This window comes from Salvelinus sp. IW2-2015, unplaced genomic scaffold (genome assembly GCF_002910315.2).
Source record: "Salvelinus sp. IW2-2015 unplaced genomic scaffold, ASM291031v2 Un_scaffold990, whole genome shotgun sequence".
NCBI classification, from domain to species: Eukaryota; Metazoa; Chordata; class Actinopteri; order Salmoniformes; family Salmonidae; genus Salvelinus; species Salvelinus sp. IW2-2015.
Window position 1 is genome coordinate 266466 of NW_019942675.1, and position 18146 is coordinate 284611.

The window sequence follows — 18146 nt, forward strand, 5'->3', positions numbered from 1 at the left end:
CCTCCTCCTTCGGAAGACTCTGTGGCAGTGAGTCTTATTATCTCTTTGTCTTCCACAAGATAGCTTTCTTTATGACTTTCACCTCTCCATTCGAAGACCTCTGTGGCAGTGAGTCTTATTATCTCTTTCTCTTCCACAAGATAGCTTTCTTTATGACTCTTCACTCTCCATCTTCGAGACCTCTGTGGCAGTGAGTCTTATTATCTCTTTTGTCTTCCACAAGATAGCTTTCTTTATGACTCTTCACCTCTCCATCTTCGGAGACCTCTGTGGCAGTGAGTCTTATTATCTCTTTCTTTTCCACAAGAGCTTTCTTTATGACTCTTCACCTCTCCATCTTCGGAGACCTCTGGGCAATGAGTCTTATTATCTCTTTGTCTTCCACAAGATAGCTTCTTTTATGACTCTTCACCTCTCCATTCGGAGACCTCTGTGGCAATGAGTCTTATATCTCTTTCTCTTCCACAAGATAGCTTTCTTTATGACTCTTCACCTCTCCATCTTCGGAGAATCTGTGTCAATGAGTCTTATTATCTCTTTGTCTTCCACAAGATAGTTTTCTTTATGACTCTTCACCTCTCATCTTCGGAGACCTCTGTGGCAAGTGAGTCTTATTATCTCTTTCTCTTCCACAAGATAGCTTTCTTTATGACTCTTCCCTCTCCATCTTCGGAGACCTCTGTGGCAATGAGTCTTATTATCTCTTTGTCTTCCACAAGATAGCTTTCTTTTACTGCTTCACCTCTCCATCTTCGGAGACCTCTGTGGCAGTGAGTCTTATTATCTCTTTCTCTTCCACAAGATAGCTTTCTATAATGAGTCTTAATTATCTCTTCTTTGTCTTCCACAAGATAGCTTTCTTTATGACTTCACCTCTCCATCTTCGAAGACCTCTGTGGCAGTGAGTCTTATTTCTCTTTCTCTTCCACAAGATAGCTTTCTTTATGACTCTTCACCTCTCCATCTTCGGAGACCTCTGTGGCAATGAGTCTTAATCTCTTTGTCTTCCACAAGATAGCTTTCTTTATGACTCTTCACCTCTCCATCTTCTCGGAGACCCTGTGGCAGTGGAGTCTTATTATCTCTTTCTTTTCCACAAGATAGCTTTCTTTATGACTCTTCACCTCTCCATCTTCTCGGAGACCTCTGTGGCAATGAGTCTTATTATCTCTTTGTCTTCCACAAGATAGCTTTTCTTATGACTCTTCACCTCTCCATCTTCGGAGACCTCTGTGGCAATGAGTCTTAGTATCTCTTTCTCTTCCACAAGATAGCTTTCTTTATGACTCTTCACCTCTCCATCTTCGGAGACATCTGTGTCAATGAGTCTTATTATCTCTTTGTCTTCCACAAGATAGTTTTCTTTATGACTCTTCACCTCTCCATCTTCGGAGACCTCTGTGGCAGTGAGTCTTATTATCTCTTTTCTCTTCCACAAGATAGCTTTCTTTATGACTCTTCACCTCTCCATCTTCGGAGACCTCTGTGGCAATGAGTCTTATTATCTCTTTGTCTTCCACAAGATAGCTTTCTTTATGACTCTTTACCTCTCCAACTTGGAGACCTCTGTGCAGTGAGTCTTATTATCTCTTTGTCTTCCACATGATAGCTTTCTTTATGACTCTTCACCTCTCCTTTATCTTTCTTCTTTAATACGTTTGTCCTTTCCACTCCTTCCCATTCTCCTCCACTCTCTCCCTTCCCTTCCTCCCATTTTCTCTCCTCTCCTCCCTCTCTCTCAGATATGGCTAACCTCTCACTGGGAGACCACGATGGGTCGAGTGGGGCGTCCGACCAAGACACCTTGCTCCCCTGCCGCACCCTGGGGCTGCCCCCTGGCCCCTGGCCTTCCCTTACCAGTACCCCATCCCACAGCACCTACAAAGGTGAAGAGTCATAAAGAAAGCTATCTTGTGGAAGAGAAAGAGATAATAAGACTCACTGCCACAGAGGTCTCCGAAAATGTAGTAGCATTGCTCGGAGAAGGTGATCTTGTTGACGGTGTGCCGGATATAGCCGGCCTTCAGCAGGTTGCTGGCATACTTCCTGGCCTCACGGCGGTCAGTGAAGCCCTCCACGTAATGGTAGAGCCAGTCCACCACGTCCGAGCCTGGGACGGAGACAGACAGACAGTTGGAGAGGGTGAGAGAGAGACCTTAACAATAGTCCCTATGAAAGTGAGACAATACAGACAGAAGAGAGAGTGAAGGGAGCAGAGTAAAAGAGAGAAAGAATACCTATGAAGGCGGAGGGGATTGTGATCTTGAGCCACATCCTGTCTCGCACCTCCAGGCCAGACTCTGGATTGGCCATCGCTTTGGCGATTGTTGCCATGTCGCTGTGAATGGATAAATGAAAGTCATCGAGCCCTGGGAGGGAAAGAAGGAAAGAGAGCAACAGTCAGATAGCTGCAGTAGTGAAACAACCCAGCAGGCAAAACTGTAAAGAACGGGTTGAAATGACATCCAAACAACATTATTTCAACCAGTTTCTGGTTGTAATAATAATTTCACCCAGTTTTGCCCACTGGGAAACACCAAGGGAGCCTTTAATTTATTCATTCAGCAGCAGTAGCAAGCGGGAAATGAAGCAAGCAGAAGTGGCTGTCGTGCAGCAACCCACTAGGCAAAATGTATTGACAAGATGGCAGGCTTTTCTGTCATCATGGTCAGGTTATACTGACTAAAATAGGACACCTTTTTATTTTTATAGACCAGAATTATACGTGTTTGCCTGGTTGTAATCTTGGACGTTGCTTCGACCAGAAAACAACCCAAATGATGTTATTTTCTACCAGATGTCTTGATGTCGTCACAACCAGTTTTCGACCACAAACTTTTGTCATTAGGTTGTCCCATGCCAACTTTTGCCCGCTGGGGATGGTGGAGAGGGAAAGGGAGGGGTGACTTACGCTCAGTCTCAGGGATGGAGCTTGTGATGGAGGAGCTGGTGGAGGTGATGGTGGTCATAGAAGGGCTCATACCATACACTGGGTACGCCCCCGTCATTGCTGCGGTGTGGGACACCCAGGCAGCAGGGTCTATGGGACGGATCGGCTCACCTACACAGAAAAAGGGTTGTTTTGTCTCTGTGGAACATGGTAAAACACATTTACATCTATTTCCCCCCCATAAAAGCAAATGAAATGTCAAATCTAAGAGGAGAGGTCTAATTACGTGATGCTGTGTGTGAGTACTCACTTCTCGGCAGTGTGAAGCATCCTCGAGGGTTAGGATCCCAGCACTTAGCCACAGTCAGAGTAATAGGGCTGTCAATAATTACACACAGCAGACACTCAATTTACACACAGTTTATACACACACACACACAAACCAGCAACAATGTGTGATCCTCAGCACGTATCAGCGTGTAGGATTCAGTGTGTGTGAGACTGCTCCTTACCCTGGCTTATGCACAATCTCCCTCAGTACTCTTACTGCATCATCATTGCTCATGTTCTCAAAGTTAATGTCGTTCACCTGGAGAAGAGGGGATGAGAGACGGGGTGATGTAGAAAAGGGAGAGAAAGAAACCAGGAAATCCTACCAACCAAGTCCAATTAAAGACCCCAAAACCGTTCCTCCTATTCTCACTTTCTTGCCACTTAAAAATACTTTAAAGAACGACTTAAGTCGTTTTTTGGGGGTATCTGTACATCACTATTTATATTTTTGTCATCTTTTACTTCACTACATTCCTAAAGAAAATAATGTACTTTTTACTTCATACATTTTCCCTGACACCCAAAAGTACTCGTTAGATTTTGAATTCTTAGCAGGACAGGAAAACGGTACAATTCACACACTTATCAAGAGAACATCCCTCCTCATCCCTACTGCCACTGATCTGGTGGACTCACTTAATTTGTAAATTATGTCTGAGTGCTGGAGTGTGCCCCTGGCAATCCGTAATTTAAAAAACAAGAAAGGAATTAGAAATTATACTTCCGGTCAAAAGTTTTAGAACACCTACTCATTCAAGGGTTTTTCATTATTTTTACTATTTTCTACATTGTAGAATAAAAGTGAAGACATCAAAACTATGAAAGGACACATATGGAATCATGTAGTAACCAAAAAAGTGGTGAACAAATTCTTCAAATAGCCACCCTTTGCCTTGATGACGGCTTTGCACACTCTTGGCATTCTCTCAACCAGCTTCACGAGGAATGCACCTGGAATGCATTTAAATAAACAGGTGTGCCTTCTTAAAAGTTAATTTGTGGATTTTCTTACCTTTCTTTCCTGGCAATTTGAAGAATCTCAAATATAAAATATAACACTTTTTTGGTGACTACATGATTCCGTATGTGTTACTTAAATATAATTTCAGCAATTACAGTAACTTTTGATACTTAAGTATATTTAAACCAAATACTTTTAGACTTATACTCAAGTAGACACTCAACAAACACCTGCAGCAGCATGTCTCCAGGCTCGATGCGTCCATCGGCGGCCACTGCCCCTCCCTTCATGATAGAGCCGATGTAGATTCCTCCATCTCCTTTCTCGTTACTCTGACCCACAATACTGATGCCCAGGAAGTTATACTTCTCTGCATGAAGGGAGGAGGAGGAGAAGAGGAAAGAAGTGTAATGACAAGAGAAAGAAAGAGTGTTGAATTTAAAAAAAGGATACCTTCCCTACAGATGTAAACCAATAGACAGAGTGAAGGATAAATATGAATCCCTCTTTGAAAAGGGAGTCTTTGACCTCTGGGCTCGTATACACGAAACGTCTCAGAGAAGTTCTGATCTACCGGTTGAATCAACGTTGTTTCCACCTCATTTCAACCCCAAAAAACAATGTGATGGCGTTGAGGCAACGTGGAAAACTAATTGGATTTGCAAAAAGTAATCAACGTAAGTCATATTTTTTTCACCAAACTCAACTTTTTGTTGATTTCAGGTGGACTTCACGTTAGTTGACAACTCAACCAAATGTAAATCAAAATTAGATGTTGAACTGACTTCTGTGCCCAGTGGGTGGTCTCTGAATCTTTAAGTCAATCCATAAGTCGCCAATGATATATAAAATATCATATAGACGTAAAGTTATATACATTACACAGATATAGATGAACAGTACTACTCACCCATATTTAAAGTGACAGTGATGATGTTCAGTGACATGGTGGAATCTGTGACGCTACTGAAAGAGGACGACTGGACAGAAAGAGAGGGAGGAGTAGAGGAATGATTGAAAGAGAAAGACATGCACAAGGACCACTGAACACTAACAGCAAACTGGCATCTGTGTGGTCTGTGTGTGTGTTTCTTTCTATTTTGTATTGTGTGTGTCTTACCCTCTCCATCCGTGGCGCTTTGAGTTTCCGCCGCCGCCGCCGATGTCGTCTCATGAGCCTCGACGAAGTGCTCTGCTCCGTGGAGCCACTGAACCTGCGGGTGATGACATCTCAGCGGTGACACAACTCACTGTGGTGTCATGACACACAATGCACACTCATCTGCCAGTGGTTAATTGGCCACATGTGACTCCATCCATTTGAGCCAATCTTAGACGTGGCCATTGAGCTCAAAGGGAAAAGCAACAGTCTTTTGTATGGGTTTTCTAGAGCATATGATTTGTGGGCACTTGAATAAGAGTAGATAGCGATCACGTAGAGGTATACATCAAGTGGCTTATGTAATGTTTTCATGTGATAGGACACCTTTTTGGGTAAATGTACACTACATGACCAAAGTATTCGGCCACATGGGCATTAATAAGGAGTTGGTCCCACCTTTGCTGCTATAACAGCCTCCATTCTTCTGGGAAGGCTTTCCACTAAATGTTGGAACATTGCTGCGGGGACTAGCTTTCATTCAGCCACAAGAGCATTAGTGGCGTCAGGCACTGGGCGATTAGACCTGGCTCGCAGTCGGCATTCCAATTCATCCCAAAGGTTTTCGATGGGGTTGAGGGTAGGGTTCTGTGCAGGCCAGTCAAGTTCTTCCACACCGATCTCGACAAAGCATTTCTGTACGGACCTCGCTTTATGCACGGGGCCATTGTCATGCTGAAACAGAAAGGGCTTTCCACAAACTGTGACCACAAAGTTGAAAGCACAGAATCGTCTAGAATGTCAGTGTATGCTGTAGAGTTCAGATGTCCCTTCACTGGAACTAAGGGGCCTAGCCCAAACCATTATTTCTCCTCCACCAAACTTTACAGTTGGCAATATGCATTGGAGCAGGTAGTGTTCTCCTGGTATCCGCCAAACCCAGATTCATCCATCAGCCAGATGGTGAAGCGTGATTCATCACTCCAGAGAACGTGTTTCTACTGCTCCAGAGTCCAAAGGCGGCGAGCTTTACACCACTCCAGTCGACGCTTTGCATTGCACATGGTGATCCCAATGAACCCATTTCATGACGCTCCCAATGAAAACCATTCCATGAAGTTCCCAATGAACAATTCTTGTGCCGACATTGCTTTCAAAGGCAGTTTGCAATTCGGTAGTGAGTGTTGCAACCGAGGACAGACAATTTATTTACACGCTATGCGCTTCAGCACTCGCTGGTCCTGTTCTGTGAGATTGTGTGGCCTACCAATTCACGGCTGAGCTGTTGTTGCTCCTAGACGTTTCCACTTCACAATAACAGCACCTACATTTGACCGGGGCAGCTCTAGCAGGGCAGAAATTTGACGAACTGACTTGTTGGAAAGGTGGCATCCTATGACGGTGCCACGTTGAAAGTCACTGAGCTCTTTAGTAAGGCCATTCTACTGTCAATATTTGTCTATGGAGATCACATGGCTGTGTGCTCGATTTTGTACCTGTCAGCAATGGGTGTGGCTGAAATAGACGAATACACTAATTTGAAGGGGTGTCCACATACTTTTGTATATACAGTGTACGCGAGTGTGAGTGTAAATTAATGGATAGTCAATTCGCTCCTTACCGCTTCCCTTTGGTCCTAACCCGTCAAGGCCTATTGCAACCGACACTGGCAGCAATGAACAACCTTGAGGTGATCTCTTCGTATTTAAGGGATGTTCCACTCAAAATGCAACTTAACTCGATTTTTCCATTTATCATCGTGGCTGTAGTTGTTTTGGGATATTTAGTCCCCTCACTTTAGTCCCCTCACTGAGATAATTAAAAGCCATTTTTTGTTGATCCATCTGTGTGTGTGTGTGTGTGGTGTGTGTGTGTGTGTGGTGTGTGGTGTGTGTGTGTGTGTGTGTGTGTGGTGTTTGTGTTGTGTGCGCGTGCGTGTGGTGCTCACCGACTAGATGCGTCATCGTCTTCAGAGTTGACAAAGCTCGTCGTCTCCAGCTCAGAACTCATCAGCGTGGATGAGCTCTCGTACCCCGCCAGCTCCGGTCGCCGTGTCTCCCGCTCTGATGCGTGTGACCATTCAACCTGCCACCTGAGGAGGGCGCCAGGCAAGCAGAGAGAGGAAAAGTCAACCGGGTAGTGTTCAGTAGAAACAAATTGGAAGAACAGAAACAGGGAAGGAATACCTGAATGCAAATGTTCATTTTCAAAACAGCAGTTTTTGAAAGCAAAATGTTTTGCTATGGTATGCTCTAATAAAGTATTACAACTAATCATTATGAATACTACATAATTACCTTTTCATACTATGTGCCAACCAACGAACTGTGCTGGTTCCGATATTTCTTCAGCACGGTTCAACTACGTGGTTCGTAACCAGGCAACCTCAGCATAGCTTGCTTCGTTGGCCTGGCCAAGCTAGGTTCAGAATATACAGTGTACAGTGATCCCTCGCCACTTCGCGTTCACTTATCGCGGATTCGCTATTTCGGGATTTTCATAATGCATTTTTTTTTTTTTTGGTGCATTGTGCTCTGCATTCTGATTCGCTAAAAACTCACTCCCGCTTCTTGTATCAAAACATGCTACGAATTGTGCTATCATTTTGTCTCTCGTGCAGTTATGTGTACGTACATAAAACAGCTGGCAAATTTACATAAGTTGGCCAGGAAGGAAGGAAGGACTAACGCTTGGTCGCTTAGCAACCATGGTGCGAATGGCCACTGAACTTAAGCGATAGCTGAGGAATGGACCCTTTGATGAGCCGTTCATTACAGTTCTCCAACGTAAATCGATGGTGGCATGTCGGTGTACAAGGATCTTTTTGCAAAGAAGAAAAAAGAGCGACAACAGCTGCCTATCACTATGTTCTTCTCCCGAACAAACACACCTGCACCGCGGGCTTCAGAAGAAGAGAACACTGCAGAGCGCAGTCAGGATGCAGCGGCCCAGTCTGAAGAGCAGTGAAACGGCCTACACGTGAGTCACTGTATTTGTATACATGTAATAGTTGCTAATTGTAAAAAAAAAAAAAGTTTTCTATTTCGCGGATTTCACTTATCGCGGGTCATTTTCGGAACGTAACCCCCGCGATAAACGAGGGATTACTGTATTCGGAAAGTATTCAGATCTCTTGACTTTTTCCACATTTTGTTACGTTACAGCCTTCTTCTAAAATGGATTAAATAAAACACTTTCTCATCAATCTACACACAATACCCCATAATGACAAAGAGAAAACAGGTTTTTAGAAATTCCTTATTTACATAATTATTCAGACCCTTTGCTATGAGACTCGAAATTGAGCTACGGTGCATCCTGTTTCCATTGATCATCCATGAGATGTTTCAACAACTTGATTGGAGTCCACCTGGAGAAAATTCAATTGTTCAGACATGATTTGGAAAGGCACACACCTGTCTATATAAGGTCCCACAGTTAACAATGCATGTCAGAGCAAAATCCAAGCCATGAGGTCAAAGGAATTGTCCGTAGAGCTCCGAGACAGGATTGTGTCAAGGCACAGATCTGGGGAAGGGTACCAAAACATTTCTGCAGCACTGAAGGCCCCAAAGAACACAGTGGCCTCCATCATTCTTAAATGGAAGAAGTTTGGAACCACCAAGAACTGGCCGCCCAGCCAAACTGGGCAATCGGGGGAGAAGGGCCTTGGTCAGGGAGGCGACCAAGAACCCGATGGTAACTCTGACAGAGCTCCAGGGTTCCTCTGTGGAGATGGGAGAAACTTCCAGAAGGACAACCATCTCTGCAGCACTCTACCAATCAGGCCTTTATGGTAGAGTGGCCAGACGGAAGCCACTCCTCAGTAAAATGCACATGAGAGCCCACTTGGAGTTTGCCAAAAGGCACCTAAAGGACTCTGATTATGAGAAACAATATTGTCTGGTGTGATGAAAATCAAAATTGAACTCTTTGGCCTGAATGCCAAGCGTCACGTCTTGAGGAAACCTGGCACCATCCCTACAGTGAAGCATGGTGGTGGCAGCATCATGCTGTGGGGATGTTTGTCAGCGGCAGGGACTGGAAGAATAGTCAGGATCGAGGGAAAGATGTACGGAGCAAAGTACAGAGAGATCCTTGATGAAAACCTGCTCTAGAACGCTCAGGACCTCTGACTGGCGTGAAGGTTCACCATCCAACAGGACAACGACAGGTGTGCCAAGCTTGTAGCGTCATACCCAAGAAGACTCGAGGCTGTAATCGCGGCCAAAGGTGCTTCAACAAAGTGCTGAGTAAAGGGACTGAATACTCATGTAAATTTGATATGTCAGTGTTTTATTTGACTGCATTTGGAAAAATTTCTAAAAACCTTTTTTTGCTTTGTCATTATGGGGTATTGTGTGTTAATTGATGAGGGGAAAAAACAATTTCATTAATTTTAGAATAAGGCTGTAATGTAACAAAAGGTGGAAAAAGTCAACGGGTCTGAATACTTTCCCAATGCAGTGTATATTTTTTTATTCCTAACATCCTCTCTCTTCGCCTCAGTGTCAGAGAGAAGCGTACAGGGCATTGGAGGAGAAGAACACCCCCCCCCCCCCGACATTTTGATAAGGAGGCGAGGAGAGAGGATGCAAGGAATCAAGGTGATTTTGAGGTTCACCCATTGAATCTTTGGGGTTGGGTGCACTGAAAATAGTGGACTGGACAGACGACATCAAATGAACACACATGGGCACCCATGATTCAAACCACGCCATTAGGCACAGATCTAGGATCAGGTTACTCCACCTATGTCCTTTAAGGGAGAATGCAAAAAATGACTTGATCATCATCCATGGGTAACTTCCTCCTATTCCTCCCATAATGGTTAAATGTGGTTATCACTGCATTATATGTTATGACTCCTATGCAGTTAGTTTGGCCAACAGGTTTGAGGTTATGAAATGTTCTCATACTAAGGCAATTTATACCGTATTAACTTCATAATACAACACAAAGTAATTTAATTCTTAATGACATCTCTATGGACCCACCTTGGTGGTTCAAAGGTAATACATGTATGCATTTTGGGGTACATCGAGACAGAATAGGCAGTATTGGGATGCACTCTTGTCACATGGTACCCTACATGTTAACGACACCAAATTTCACACAGAACAATGCACTCACTGGGAAAGTTTATTTTGCCATATAGTCAACCCGGCAGGCTATTTTCCCCATTAACTTCAATGGGGAGGAACTGTATTGATTTTGCATGACCATAACTGAATAAATAATTGGTGTAATAAGACAGAAAATGGCTTCAAATATATGTTACAATGAGGGTAACATAAAATGATGGCCCAAGTATGTCAGTTATATGTATTTAGTAAAATATTACCAGAATAGTAGTGAAAATATGCCAAAAAAGCGGTCTGAATTGCAGAATTTTGTAGCCATTTCAAATATTTGACATTAAAACATTTAGAAAATGTTTAAGAAACATTCACTGATGTATATTTATAAAAAATGATATATGATTCTATAAATTGTGTTAACATCAAGAAATGTGATGTGAAACCTGCCCAGTACATTGCATTCTATATGAAATCCGCGCAAAGAGGTACAGGTAACCCATTTTTGCTAAATGCCTTCATAATGAGTGCACCAAACTTTGCATGAAGCTGGAAAATGTCTAAACAATGATGCCTAGCTATTGGTTATTTAATCATTTGGGTACACATTTTCCAATATGGCCATCAACAGACTCCATTGGTTTTAATTGGATTGGTCTGACATTGCCAAAACTCTCAATAATAGGTGGAATACGCCTAATGATAATACCAAAAATATTATAGTTATGGAGATAATGCAACCAATTTAGCCAGGTTTGGAAAATACTGTATATAATCTTTGTAAAATTTATGATCATAATTTTTCCCAAAAATATGCCAAAAACGCTGTTCATATAACTGTTTATGATCAGTATTTGGATCTCTTATTTCTATATTTTATTTTCAAACAATTAAAAATGTATCTATAATATTCCTAAAGGGATCTTTCACTCCTTTGTGGTGATTTTAATGATATACAATATTGAATCCTGTCATATACACTAGATTCCAACATAACATTCTAACAAACAGCCTTATGATGAGGACATCAACTTACATAGCTGGTAAAGTATTAAAGCCTTCGGTTTACAACCTTTATAGATTGTGTCTAGTTACACTATTTATGGAAGAAATTTAAGCAATAAGGCCCGAAGTGGTGTGGTATATAGCCAATATACCATAGCTAAGGGCTGTTCTTACGCACAACGTAATACGGAGTGCCTGGAAACAGCCCTTAGCTTTGGTATATTGGCCATATACCACAAACCCCCGAGGTGCATAAATTTTATTATAAATTGATTACCAACTTAAATAGAGCAGTAAAAATACATGTTTTGTCATGCATTCAGTTTTCGAGCATTCAGGGCTCGAACCAACCAGTTTATAATGTAGTATAGGGGAGGGGTAGGGAAGCCTGGCCCTGGAGTGCCGCTGGCACTTCATGTTTTTGATATAACCGACCTGGAAGACCAGCTGTGTTGAATTTACGCAATCACTGAGCTGATCAATTATAAAGATTATGGATATACTGACAAGATTCATGTCTCTCCGCTGTAATAATGGGAGTCGTTGTCCACAAAGCGGATCTGGATTGGTGGATACATCTCATCAGGGGCGCAACTTTCACTGGGGACGGGGAGGACATGACCCCCCAACATTCTGAATTTGCATTTTTTGGTCCCCCCAGTTTTATCATTGGAATATGATACAAAACTAGGCAACGGTTTGCTTTAGGACCATGCGGACGCCTCCGAGCGGTCAGGTAGGCTGTTTGAAGTTTTTATCCGACTGGATGAAAACAAAATGCCCCTCCCCCATCACACACTTCTAAAACCAAAGTTGCGCCCCTGCATCTCATTATTGTAATCCTTTTTTAAATATTCGATGAGGGTTGTTGACGTCAACCACCTGTATTCAATGGAGAGAGATGCTATGCTACTAGCCTCATGCCATGAATATGCCTAGCCATCTCGAGACAACTCCGATATGAAGTGTTTTTTTTCTCAAAGTAGCCCGGGATGTCACGTGTCCTACTTATATCAGTGCACTAGTATCAACTTAATCATTACAAAACTTTTATTAGATCAAATAAACCTCACATAGCAAATAAGCCATTCATTTTGACCTCCACACAAAAACTAATTGAAAGAAACGCCAAATGCTGGAGGGAGACAGATTTTCTATCCAGTTGGGCCTCTTCCTCTTTGTCAATTAGCTCAGTTGGTCAGGTGTGATGCCTAGTTGGAACAAAATCCAGCAGTACCTGTGGTACTCCAGGAACAGAGTTGCTTACTATTGGTATAGGGCCGACTGAATTGTATTGGTTAGTGGCTGCTGAGGGTTGTCGAGGGCATCAGCAATAGTTCAATTGCTAAAAGATTGGATTTTTTCTAATCACCAATTGCATTATTTCAATAAAATGTGTAAACCAGCCACTGAACTGATGGCTACAAAATGATTAGGTAACATAATAAAATTTAAATAAATATTAACATTTAAATACATAAAAATATGTAAAGTTAAGAGAGCATCATTTTAAGATAGTCAGAGCTTATAATCACCAATTTTCGTTTTTAGAGATCATTGTGTTTACCTAAATCTTTGTGTTAAGTTGCTGGGACAACAAAAGAATTACAGAGCACACCTTTCATCTTAGCATTGTGAGTAGTGCTATACAACAGCCTATTAGAGGTGGCAACTATAACACCAATACGCTTCAAGATTTGGTTGTCATGGACATATTTCCCAGTATTTTAGTTTTTCTTGCATGTCCTAGACAATTACAGGTCAATAAGGGGAAAACAAACACAATGGAAAAACACAACACAAATGGAAAAAGGACAAAACATAACAGATTCAGTATTTCCAAATTCAATCGGCCTATTCAAATGTCATTCTCAACGGTTACTAACCCAGAGCCACAAAACAGAAAAAAGACAGAGTAGGGCAATGCTATCACCCATCCGCAAGACCGAACATTGTTGTTAAACTAGCTCTTGCAAGTTGGAGATAGCATGTAACCAATTGACCAGCGTTTCGGGCTTGGCCCCACACCGTCTGGCAGTGGATCTTTCCAGCTGTGCAATGTCCAAGTATATAAGCAACAAACATCTGCAAACGCATTACCCGGTTCAAACCAAGTTTTTGTGTCTGCTGTTATTGCAGCCATAACAATACACCTCTGTTGATAAGCTAATGAAATGCTAAGGCTACATCCCAGCAGGAAGAGCGATAGACAAACAGGTAGGTTCCAGCCAAGAATACCATTTAAAACACTATCAACATGAACCCAAAAGGACTGCACCAGTACACAGCTCCAAAACATATGAATATAATTGCCCAGTCTATGCATATAATTTCTCGGCCGAATCTTCACTCTAGGGTCAAATTTGAAATGAATAAGTTGATGGGCGAGGCTCTTCGAAGAGGCAAAAACATTGCTGCATATTGTGGTCAAATCCCATTCAAACCCTGCAATTTGTGAAGGTGAACAGAAAGGTACTGGCGCAACGAACCACCCTTGCTGTCTCTGCCTGGCCGGTTCCCCTCTCTCCACTGGGATTCTCTGCCTCTAACCCTATTACAGGGGCTGAGTCACTGGCTTACTGGTGCTCTTCCATGCCGTCCCTAGGAGAGGTGCGTCACTTGAGTGGGTTGAGTCACTGACGTGATCTTCCTGTCCGGGTTGGCGTCCCCCCTTGGGTTGTGTCGTGGCGGAGATCTTTGTGGGCTATACTCGGCATTGTCTCAGGATGGTAAGTTGGTGGTTGAAGATATCCCTCTAGTGGTGTGGGGGCTGTGCTTTGGCAAAGTGGGTGGGGTTATATCCTGCAGTAGTTTATGTGTCGGGGGGCTAGGGTCAGTCTGTTATATCTGGAGTATTTCTCTTATATGGTGTCCTGTGTAAATTTAAGTATGCTCTCTCTAATTCTCTTTTTCTCTTTCTTTCTTTCTCTCTTTCTTTCTCTCTCTCGGAGGACCTGAGCCCTAGGACCATGCCTCAGGACTACCTGGCCTGATGACTCCTTGCTGTCCCCAGTCCACCTGGCCGTGCTGCTGCTCCAGTTTCAACTGTTCTGCCTGCGGCTATGGAACCCTGACCTGTTCACCGGDCGTGCTACCTGTCCCAGACCTGCTGKTTTCAACTCTCTAGAGACAGCAGGAGCGGTAGAGATACTCTGAATGATCGGCTATGAAAAGCCAACTGACATTTACTCCTGAGGTGCTGACTTGTTGCACCCTCGACAACCACTGTGATTATTATTATTTGACCCTGCTGGTCATCTATGAACATTTGAACATCTTGGCCATGTTCTGTTATAATCTCCACCCGGCACAACCAGAAGAGGACTGGCCACCCCTCATAGCCTGGTTCCTCTCTTGGTTTATTCCTAGGTTCTGGCCTTTCCAGGGAGTTTTTCCTAGCCATCGTGCTTCTACACCTGCATTGCTTGCTGTTTGGGGTTTTAGGCTGGGTTATTTACAGCACTTTGTGACATCAGCTGATGTAAGAAGGGCTTTATAATTTATTTTTATTGATTTGTAGGTCATTCTCCCTGACCTCCATAACAGGTAGATTTATTACATTATTTAAATAAAGAGTGGGAGCATGCTTTTGGTGTCCTATGGTACCCTGTAGGTTTTCTACGGTCTGAGAGTTTTAAAAAGAAAAAAACAGGAAGAACCAGGGAGAAAATACGACTCTTTCAGATCTTGAAAGGAACGAAGACCTTGCAGGTTGAAAATATCCTTAAAAACAGACCGATGAGGGAATGTAAAGGGCATAGAGCCAGATAAAATTAAATTGTTATTCCAAATAGGAGATAACTCGGGAAAATTACAAGTTGTGCCCAGATAATTATTGACTTGGAAACAAACCGTCAAAAAATATTTTCCCCGAATAGATCCCATAAAAGATTAGGCAGTTTTTGCTCTATCCCAGAAGGAAGCTCCTGAATTCTAATTGGGTGGGACTTGGCCTCCTCTATTATTTCCCAGTATGACCAATTTTCCTAAAACAAATACAGTTGAAGTCGGAAGTTTACATACACTTAGGTTGGAGTCATTAAAACTCATTTTTCAACCACTCCACAAATGTCTTAGTAACCAACTATAGTTTTGGCAAGTCGGTTAGGACATCTACTTTGTGCATAATTACACAAGTAATTATTACAACAATTGTTTACAGACAGATTATTTCACTTAATAATTCACTGGATCACAATTCCAGTGGGTCAGAAAATTACATACACTAAGTTGACTGTGCCTTTAAACAGCTTGGAAAATTCCAGAAAATTACGTCATGGCTTTTGAAGCTTCTGATAGGCTAATTGACATCATTTGAGTCAATTGGAGGTGTACCTGTGGATGTATTTCAAGGCCTACCTTCAAACTCAGTGCCTCTTTGCTTGACATCATGGGAAAATCAAAAGAAATCAGCCAAGACCTCAGAAAAAACATTGTAGACCTCCACAAGTCTGGTTCATCCTTGGGAGCAATTTCCAAATGCCTGAAGGTACCACGTTCATCTTTATCTTTAGTACGCAGGTATAAACACCACCATGGGACCACGCAGCCCATACCGCTCAGGAAGGAGACGCGTTCTGTCTCCTAGAGATGAACATACTTTGGTGCAAAAAGTGCAAATCAATCCCAGAACAACAGCAAAGGACCTTGTGAAGATGCTGGAGGAAACAGGTACAAAAGTATCTATAACCACAGTAAAACGAGTCCTATATCGACATAACCTGAAAGGCCGCTCAGCAAGGAAGAAGCCACCTCTCCAAAACCACCATAAAAAAGCCAGACTATGGTTTGTAACTGCACATGGGGACAAAGATGATACTTTTTGCAGAAATGTCCTCTGGTCTGATGAAACAAAAATAGAACTGTTTGCCAAAATGACCATCGTTACGTTTGGAGGAAAAAGGGGGAGGCCTGCAAGCCGAAGAACACCATCCCAACCGTGAAGCACAGGGGTGGCAGCATCATGTTGTGGGGGTGCTTTGCTGCAGGAGGGACTGGTGCACTTCACAAAATAGATGGCATCATGAGGCAGGAAAATTATGTGGATATATTGAAGCAACATCTCAAGACATCAGTCAGGAAGTTAAAGCTTGGTCGCAAATGGGTCTTCCAAATGGACAATGACCCCAAGCATACTTCCAAAGTTGTGGCAAAATGGCTTAAGGACAACCAAGTCAAGGTATTGGAGTGACTATCACAAAGCCCTGAACTCAAACCTATAGAAAATATGTGGGGAGAACTGAAGAAGCGTGTGCGAGCAAGGAGGCCTACAAACCTGACTCAGTTACACCAGCTCTGTCAGGAGGTATGGGCCAAAATTCACCCAACTTATTGTGGGAAGCTTGTGGAAGGCTACCCGAAACATTTACCCAAGTTAAACAATTTAAAGGCAATGCTACCAAATACTAATTGAGTGTATGTAAACTTCTGACCGACTGGGAATGTGATGAAAGAAATAAAAGCTGAAATAAATAATTCTCTCTACTTTTATTCTGACATTTCACATTCTCTAAATAAAGTGGTGATCCTAACTGACCTAAGCCAGGGAATTTTTACTAGTATTAAATGTCAGGAATTGTGAAAAACTGAGTTTAAATATCTTTGGCTAAGGTGTATGTAAACTTCTGACTTCAACTGTATGTAGTTCTGCTAATTGTAACATTGTTGTTTCACTGATGAGTCAGTCTAGTTGAATCATTAGATGTGATACCAATTTTATTTTACAAATCGCATGGTTTTTAAGATGAGATTCACCCAATAGAATGTTCTATTGTTGTTTGATTCAATCATTTTCAATGAGCATGTGAACTTCCCAACTTGTCTCACCATTCTTTTTTCAGCCAGCGAACATTCCATTGCATCGACTCCCATACAACAAGATATATGAAAGGTGTTAAAAACATAGAAAGCGGTTATCATATATCAATTTGATCAGGGGCTTGTGGGGAACAATGTAATACCATCAAACCTTTGCCACACCAAATTGGACACATTTTTCTGCTGGCACATGGACTGTAAGTGGGATAGGCTGTGACATGAAGGCAGATGGACAGACACTAAGACTTACTATGGTCATGAGTGTCTTTTTCTTTCCTTAGCGGCCTCTCCCTCTCCCTGCCCCGGTCTCTCTCCCGCTCCCTCTCTCTCTCTAGCAACACGGCCGACTCAGTCTCTGTCTCGTTGTCCTGAATTCCGGCAGCGTTCGCACTGATGGGCAGGTTAAATAAAAAGTCAAAGGAGGAGTAGAAGAGATGAAAGAGAAAGAAAATAAATGAATTCAAAGAGAAGGGATTATATTTATTTTCCCTTCTCCTACACCCAACCGTCTGACAGACACACTAGCAAGTCCCAGACAAGTCTTTGTTGCAGACCCATGCCGTTTAAGTGTCAAGTGCTGCTACCAGAATGTCAGTATGTGTTAGCGTCAGCCTCACCAGAGAGGAGCTAGCTACAAAGAGAACGTGAGCGCTTGTCTGTGTGTGTGTCTGTCCGTCTGTTTCTAACTGCTGCATGCATGTGCACACCATGTATGTGTGGTTATGTACATGCATGCATACGTGTGTGTGTGTGTTTGTGTGTTTGCGCATGCATACACGGACACACACGTGCATGTGTGTGTATTATGCATGAGGATGAGCATATGTGTATGTACATTTGAGCGCTGCAGTGGGCAAAATTGCAGTAACCAGTGCTGACCAGCAGAGGAAAAGGGGTGTTCTCTCTGTGTGTGTATGTTGTGGGTGTCTGATTAAGACCTTCCCAGCTGGCTGATTTAATATT

At 42.7% G+C, this 18146-nt stretch overlaps 1 protein-coding gene across 1 annotated transcript in view; it reads right to left on the minus strand.

The window, feature by feature from the left end:
* Nucleotides 1-18146, minus strand: part of LOC112069342 (segment polarity protein dishevelled homolog DVL-3) — a 56024-nt gene that overhangs the window by 6876 nt on the left and 31002 nt on the right. Inside the window, 12 exon segments of the mRNA XM_070438512.1 lie at nt 1125-1302; nt 1883-2110; nt 2238-2369; nt 2912-3061; nt 3201-3268; nt 3403-3479; nt 4415-4554; nt 5095-5164; nt 5305-5398; nt 7232-7344; nt 7347-7375; nt 17434-17573. Coding sequence (XP_070294613.1) covers nt 1125-1302; nt 1883-2110; nt 2238-2369; nt 2912-3061; nt 3201-3268; nt 3403-3479; nt 4415-4554; nt 5095-5164; nt 5305-5398; nt 7232-7344; nt 7347-7375; nt 17434-17573 — 1419 coding nt within the window.